The 7986-nt window shown below is 55.0% G+C and overlaps 1 protein-coding gene across 1 annotated transcript; it reads left to right on the top strand.

The window, feature by feature from the left end:
- Nucleotides 1-237: 237 nt before the first annotated feature.
- On the top strand, nt 238-6414 carry GUITHDRAFT_140464 (hypothetical protein; the record flags this gene model as incomplete). Its single annotated transcript, XM_005830336.1, has 37 exons — nt 238-285; nt 332-415; nt 463-542; nt 601-655; nt 711-839; nt 887-959; nt 1013-1111; nt 1166-1222; nt 1273-1396; nt 1452-1496; nt 1542-1662; nt 1789-1836; nt 1886-1927; nt 2006-2091; nt 2142-2219; nt 2381-2444; nt 2496-2519; nt 2616-2744; nt 2799-2834; nt 3051-3231; nt 3276-3328; nt 3371-3440; nt 3724-3821; nt 3965-4048; nt 4102-4257; nt 4333-4410; nt 4456-4487; nt 4649-4701; nt 4891-4937; nt 4990-5045; nt 5171-5231; nt 5425-5490; nt 5598-5672; nt 5846-5908; nt 6107-6168; nt 6213-6255; nt 6370-6414. The coding sequence occupies 37 exons, from the start codon at nt 238-240 to the stop codon at nt 6412-6414; spliced, it is 2745 nt and encodes a 914-aa protein (XP_005830393.1).
- Nucleotides 6415-7986: the final 1572 nt, after the last annotated feature.

The raw sequence follows: 7986 nt of genomic DNA on the forward strand, positions 1-7986 counted from the left end.
GGGGGGGAGATGAGGAAGAAGAAGAGGAGAGAGCAGGACAGAACATAGTCTGATCTGAAGTTTGTCAAATGAGCATCAGCACAGGCTGATTGCAAAGACGATTGCAGCATGTGGCCTGGAATCTAGCAGGGAGGGAGAGGGGAAGGGGAGGGAGGGGCATGGGTGGGCTGCATGATGATGTTTCGCTGCCATGGGAGCGCATGGTTATCTTGAGGGCATGCTAACATCGAGCGACAGATGCCGCGGTTCGACTTCGACGAGCTCGTGAAAGAAACTCTCGAGCAGGTGAGAAGCTGGAGGTGGGTGGCGGGGAGGAGCTGAGAGCGTTCAGACGGAGGTTCAAATCGTTGAGCCGGACAAGAAGGATGAAGCAGAAGAGACTCAAGTCACCAGCATCTTCGAGATCTCCCAGCAGGTGAGCGCATGGCGCCCGTTGGCACGGCGACCAACGGCGGCCCGCAGGTCATGACGAGGAGCCGGGATAGCATGTCGCTCTTCCACTCGGCGCTTCCTGTGCAAGTCGCCAAGACGCCAAATCGAAAGTAGAGCTGAGATCTCCATCTTGATCCTCCCCTGACGCGATCCTACGAAACTCTGTAGAGTTCCTGCTCCTCAGGCGAAGAAACGCACGTCCTCCATCCTCAAGTCCATCCAGGTGACGATTGCGCGTCCTCACAACATGCTTGCTGAGGGTTCAACTGCTCCCTCAGATCTCTAGCAGCCCAGTGCAGAAGTCCTCTCAAGCTCCTCCGCCGCATATGGAGGAGTGGAGATCGCAGCATGCCCCCCTCGAGCCGGTTCCCGTCCAGTACCCGTCCAAGCCGTCAATCCCGTTGGATGTGAGAGCTCTACACTCCTCTGTCCTACCTGCCTGATGATGTTAAAGGCCGGAGATCTGTGGCGGAATGACATGGGCTTGTTTATGGGACGTTCTTTCCGCGCATGCTTCAGCCCCTCGGGTACTGCCGCCTTGTTGGGAAGGATGGTACTGACCTGATCACCTTGACCGCAGGGAAGATCTACATCCCAAGACAGAACTACGGGAGTGATGACTTCGGTCACAAGGTTGATGTTCGAGACGTCCGCAGCTCATTGCACGACACATCAGAAGGTGCGCGAGAGCGTGGGGCACTTGGTTTCCTCTCACGCTGTCGCGCTGCAACAGGAAGAAGATCGTATGTAGAGCTCATGAAGGCGCATCATGAGAAGTTGGGTGTTGGAGGTGAGAGATGAGTGCTGTGCTCTTGCATCTTTCTCATGCTCTCTCTCCAGACTCTTCCAACATCCAGCAATGTCTGGATCACTACTGCTCGGTCACAGCCAAGGACAGGAACCTGCAGAGCAAGTACAGCTCCTTCTTTGCTTTCATCCGATGCCTGCTGGTGGATAGCTCAAGGTGATTTTCCACCCTCCGTGCTCCTGCGCTCCTGCTTACCAGCTCTGGTCTGCAGCGGTCTGCTGGATTCGTTCTCGGATTGGCTGCAGGGGGACTTGAAGTGCGTATCTTGTGTGACATGAGGGAGGGTTGATGTGGGGCTCAGACAAGAGATTGCGACGTACCTGCAAACCGGCGGCAAGGAGCAAAGATTGAACGACAGCCTGAGCGATTACGACCGCATCTTCGTCCACCTGACAGGCCGTCAGATCGACCATGCTTGCACGGTGAGTTGGTCAGATACCTCATGACGATCGGTGCTGAAGCCCAAACACAACCCGACTACATCTTCGATGAGACCTACTAACAACTGATTGTCTCGGCATGTCTGCTTTCCCTGAACTTCATGGCAGGTTGCGATGGATATGGGTGACTTCGAGCTGGCGTTGTTGGTTGCCCAGGTGAGGGGTCATAAGTGCCCCTGTGCTCGGCTGATTCATCCCAATCCAGCTGGGAGAGAGCACAAACATGGCACATGACATGATCAAACAAGTGAGATCGCCTGCTGACTTGCTCCTTCTTCCGCGACCTTGTCTTGCTGAAGGGATCGAACGCTAACTGACGGAGCAGGTGGAGTGGATGGAGGTCACTCATAGCTCCTACCTTAGCAACCAACGGGAGTACATTGAGTCCAAGAAGCTGTTGCAGATCTACAGGTGTGCCCGAGTTGTTGGCAGACCTCGTCCGTGAGAAGTTGAAAACGCAGGCTGCTGGCCGGCGATATCGATGCGCTCCTAGCGACGATGTGCAGCGACTATGAGCAGGACTTGAAGGATCCTAGCAGGTTGAGCTGACGTGACCACGGAGGTTGTTCTGAGTCGAAAGTCCCAGGCGAAGGTTGATCGGAGGTCAAATGCTGGACTGGAGGAGATGTTTTGGATTGTACCTCTGGTACAACCCTTGCAGTGTGCGCGCGTGCTTCGCTGGGAGTGATTGAGATGCCAGGTATGCATATCCCAACCAAGACATCATGAAGTTGCCGCCTGAAGGCATGAGATCGCATAAGATGGTCAGCCCTTGTCTTCCTCTTCCCTCTCAGTTTCCTGATCAAACTGCTCAGGATTTGTTCTCAGACAAGAGAAAGGTATTCCGTCTTGTCCTGCTCCTGCTCCTGCTCCTGCTCCACTTGCTCCTGCCGAACAACCTAGTTTTGTCCCCTTTGCATGACTTGCTCTCTTAGCTTCACTTCTCCCTCCAAGGAGCGTTTCAATACTTCATCGGACTGCAGTGGCAGACCTCTTCAGACAGGACACGTCAGATCGTTCCACATCCTTGGCCCGCGTTCCTGCAGACATCCAGCAGCCGCCAGGTCGAGCCCCTCTCCTCATGCACCAGCAGACTTTTAGGCTGACTGAGCTTGCAGAGGGTGCCGAAACAACTTGTTCGCAAGATGATGCTGGTTCGCTCCATTACCCTGCCCCCCATCCCTCTTCTCTTACTCTTCTCCTACTCTCCCTCTACTCTTTCCCCAATCACCCCCTACTCTTCCCCTACTGCCCCCCTCGCTTTCCCGGTCCACTGCTCCTCCTGCTATTCTGGGAGCTTCCAATGTCGTCTGCCTCTTGTCTGCCTCTTCCTCCTCCCCTCCGACTTTCTCAGTCTGACATGGCGGCAGGATGGTCCGTCAAGAACCTGTGCCTTCCTCCCTGACTACATCCAACGGTCCCTTGGACTCAACCAAAACTCTTCCCTCCTCCCTGCTCGTCTCGTCCTCCTCGACTCCTCCTCCCCCTCCTCCTCCTGGCCGGTCGACATGCGCCTCCAGCTCCTCCACCTCATGTACTCGGACTTATGCGGTCAGTTGTGACCTTGTTTGAGGTGTTCAGCTGACGTCGAGCAGGGAAGGAAGCCTCTCTGTCCTGCTTGCTCGACCCCCAGTCGTCTCTCCCACACGTGCGTGCTCCTTGCTGCTTGGATCTGCTGACGGAGGAGCAGGAGATGGACTGGGAGCTTTCCTGGCATGTGTGTGAGATCTTCTCCCGCTGCAAGAACAAAGACAGCGCACGTGAGGAAACACAAGCATGAAGGGGGAGGAGAAACATGATAATCATGATGGAGATGATGGAGATGATCACGATGATTACGATGATCACGATGATGATCCTGATGGAGATGATAATCATGATGGAGATGATCACGATGATCACGATGATGATCCTGATGGAGATGATAATCATGATGGAGATGATGATGGTAATGATGATGGTGGTGATGATTGAAAATTGAAGTTTATAGTGGAGTTGTGGTCCAGGAGGAATAGCACCGATTTTGACTCTGGTGTGCGACAGAGAAATCAAGTTTGCTAGGAAGGATGATGTCGAAATTCGTGGGGTCGGAGGAGTTTTCTCTCCTAAGACTCAAGATCGCTCTCAACTTCGCGTCACAGGTAGGATATCGAAAAGATGCAGATGGGGAGGGGGAAACATTTGGGGCTGGGGGAGGGGGAATGTGGCAAGGGAGGAGAGGGAGGGAAGAGGAGGAAGGGGCAAGGAGGAGGTCAGGGACGAACGATGACTGTTGGCTGCGCAGCTCGAAATGTCAGGTCAGTGGGAGATGTCGGCGTACGTCCTGCTAGCATGCATCGATGCAAGCATGAAGATGGAAACGTTGCAAGTGAGAGAAGGATGAGGAAGTGAAGGGACGGGAGGGTTGAGTATCGCTGACAGGACGAGGCGGCTGAGCAGTGGGAGGCACTTTACCGCAGCTCAATCACCAGCGCCTTCCGCTCCCTCCTCGCTCGTCACAGTGAGCACATGGAGCAGCGAGGGTATGACATCACCGTCAAGGGCGTCTGCGTGTTGCAAGAGAGCGAGATGCTGCAGGTGCGGAGGGAGGGAGGGAGGGAGGGAGGCGATGCTTGTGCAGTTATGTTGAGGACGAGTCTGACTTTCTCTCAGAAACTTTGTGATGGAGTAGAAGTGAGGAACTGGTTCACGCAAGCTCAGGCTTGGAGCAGTCGACAAGAGATGGAGACGGTGAGTCTAGAGGTGTGGATGAGACGAATTGAAATCTTGTCGCAGAGTTTGGGGCATCGGAGGTTGCATCATGATAGGTGATGAAGAGAAGAGAGTAGATGGGGCGAGGATGGGGAATACATACCCTGAGGAGATGAGAGGAGATGAGAAACGTTTAGATGAGATGAGATGAGATGATAAACAATGTTGTGAGAGTTGAGGTATGCCTTAGCCTCGTCGATCTCACTTACTGTCTTAGGGAGTTGTCGCTCTGCCTGGAGTGCCATGAGGGTGGAAGGGCACACGAGCTCGGTGAGAGATCAAGTTTGGAGACTGTTACCCTTATCTTCAATCTCCTCCTGTCCTATCTCCCTTCTTCCTCCCGCCTCTTCCCCTCGTTCCTTTCTCCATTTTCTCTCGCATTCCTCACTCCCTCCTCTTGCTTCTTCCTCCCTCCTCCCTCCTCGCTACTCTTGCTGTGGCCATGACGCTTTTTCCCAGTCCTTCAACTCCTTCATCACGAAGATCTTCTCAGCGAGGACTCAAAGGTGATCCTGTCGCGTCCTGAAATGCTGAGTCTTGCCATTGACACGATGCCAGCTGAATGAGAAGACCATTCTGCTCCTCCGCAGACTTGAAAACGAAATGTCGAGATGGTCCGCTACCCCTTTGCTCCCTGCTCCTCTCCCCATCCTCCTGCCCTGTCCTCTGCGCTCCCTTCTACAGCTTCTCTTCATCGTCCCTTCCCAGCTCTCCTTCAGGCTGACCAGTGAGTGTCTAGGAGGAGGGAGTGGGTCAATGGGGCAGCCGCGATTCTTGCACTGTTGGAAGTGATGGAGACGGTAAGAAGGGATGGGGATGGGGATGGGGAGGGAGAATGGGGAAGAGGAGGAAAAGAAGAGGGAGGAGGGAGGGAGAGGGAGGAAGGGGAGGGAGAGAAGGGAGGGAGGGAGGAGAGGGAGGGGAAGAGCAACAGGAGCAGCAGGAGGAGAGGATCGAAGTTTGGAATGAGTTCTCTCACATGGGATATTCCAGATTCAAAACTTGGAGAAGAACAACTACGACTTACAGCCTGAGGATGTCATGCAATACCTCCTTCAGGTGAGACAGTCTTGACCTCATGATGAGGCTGCAAGGACGGGTTGAGGAGGAGCAGGAGGAGCAGGAGACAGCAGCGGGGGCGGTGCGTTTGATACCAGGTTGACCAGGTTCAAGGATGTGCAAAGATCATTGCCAGCTTGTCGTTCAATGTGCAGAGAGCATGCGAGGGTCTTCTAACCAAGGTATCCTCCTCCCGCTGCTCATCCCCATCACCATCACCATCCTCATCCTCCTCTTTCTCCTCCTCTTTCTCCTCCTCCTTCTCCTCTTTCCCTCCCTTTGCCTCCGTTCCCTGCTACCTTTTTCCTTGCCTCTCGTCCCTTCCTCTTCGCTTGTCGCCTCTTACCCCCCACAGGTTGCTGTTGCTCTCTGGCAATTCTCAACGGATCGAGCGGGATCGATGGGCAGCAGCTACAAGGTAACTCTCCTTCCCATGCTCCCCTGCTCGTCCTCGTCCTCCTCCTTTCCACCACCACACCTCCTCATCATCTCCATCATCATCATCACTACCACCACCATCACCTCCTCATCCCCCTCCTCGTCATCATCATCATCATCTCCATCATCATCATCACCGCTGACAAGCTCTCGCGATCAGGTCACGCCCCTCCGGCAGCTCAACCTTCCTCCTGGCAAGCAGCTGGGGCTCGTCCAGCAGTTGGCAGTGTCGAGCTTCAGGTGGGAGGAGGTGATCGCTTGTCCGCGTGTTGACGGAGGAGCAGGATGATGAGCGAGAGAGGACGGAGAACCGACCAGCAGCTCATGGTAAGGAGGAGGGGGAGGAGGAAGAGGAGAGAGGGGAGGGTGAGCGGAAAATGATAAAGGGGAGGAGGATATGAAGGAGAGGGAGGGGAGAATGAAAAAATGACGTCATTGCAGGAGGAGGACGAGGAGATGATGGAAAGGGAGACTGAAGAATGTTGAAGTTTCCGTTTGTTCTACATTCCTTTTGTACATTTTCAAGCTCACCCCTCCTGTTTTCCCCACCCTCCCCCTTCCGTCGTTGGTGAACCCACCGCCTCCTCCCCTCTCGCCAGCTCCTCCACCTCCCATCCTCCCTCCTCGTCGAAGAGCAGCAGGTGCTTGTGAAACTTCTTGAGTGATGCCCTGCGGATTCATACGGGTGAGGGAAGTGTAATAGGGGGAGAGGAGGAGGAGGAGGAGGAGGAGTTTGCAAGATCAAGGGGTGATGAAGAAAAAACAAAGCGGGAGTTACAGGAGGGAGAGCACAGGGGCGAGGGAGGGTGAGGGAGTCAGGGGAGGGAGAGAGGAATCGTCAGAGGGGAGAGGAGGAAGGAGCAAAGGAGGGATACCTGTGTCCTATGCTCATCAGGGTGATGGAGGCGTCGCAACAAGCCTGGTAAAGTTTCTCTTCCACCTGATCCCCCAGGGCTCAAGGCGCTGCCGCAGCTCCTTCCCTCCCCTTCTCGCCCTCCTCTCTCATCTCTCCCCACCCTCGTTCCCATCTCTTTCTCTAAGTCTCTCCATGTAAATTTTCTGCCTCCCTCGCCTCTGCCGCTTTCCCCTCCTCTCCCTCACCTTCTCGGGCAAGGCGCTAGTGGCCTCGTCGAGGAGCGCGAAGAGAGGTCGGTGATAGAGCAGCCTGGCACCAGTGAGAGCAGGACAGGGAGGAGGAACAGCAGGAAGCAGGAAGCAGGAAGCAGGAAGCAGGAAGCAGGCGGGAAGGGGGAGAGAAGGGAAGGACAGGGGAATGAGTGAAGAAAGGGGGGTAGAGGGAAAGCGGAGGGGAGGGCAGGGGAAGGAGGGAGGAAGAAAGGAAGGCGGAGGGAGGGAGTAGAGGAGATATGAGTGAAGGAGTGCGGAAGGGATGGGATGGGGTAGGAGCATCAGGAAGTCGGCACAACCTCGCAAACATGATCCTTTGCTGCTCTCCCGGTGAAAGAATAGAATTCCTGCAGATGACGATGAGTGAGGGTGACGCAGGAGTGTAGGAGGGAAGAGGGGGAGAGAGAGGAGGAGGAGGAGATGCAGGAGGAGGAGGAGGAGGAGGGATGAAGACGGCTGGGAGAGGAGAGGGGAGGACAAGCTACCAATCAGATCGAATCTCTGTAGACGAGAAGCGGAGGAGGAGATACTCGATGCCTGCGACCTCAAGACACCTGGCTCTCGTCAGTCTCTCCTCATCCTCCCCTTCCCCGTCCTCTCCCTCCCCCAACTCTCTTCCTTTGCTTTCCCTCGTCCTCCTCTCCCCACCACCACACCAAAATCTCTTCTTCTCTTTTCCTACCTGTCCAAGTCCGCCTTCCGAACGTCCTTCCTGCTTGACAACTATCATTTCTCTGTTTCACGAGACGCCGCCTCCCCTCTCCCTCTCTCTTCTTTTTTCCCTCTCCCCCTCCCTCTCCCTCTCCCTCCCTCCCTTCCCTCCCTCGCTCTACTTGAGCTGGTCCTCGACACGATTGTCTGTTACCCAGCACTTACGTATCGGCACGTATCCCTAGTTTTCCCTTAATCTCCTTCCTCCTCTGCGCATTA

The sequence above is a fragment of the Guillardia theta genome (assembly GCF_000315625.1).
Source record: "Guillardia theta CCMP2712 unplaced genomic scaffold GUITHscaffold_46, whole genome shotgun sequence".
In the NCBI taxonomy this organism is placed as follows: Eukaryota; class Cryptophyceae; order Pyrenomonadales; family Geminigeraceae; genus Guillardia; species Guillardia theta.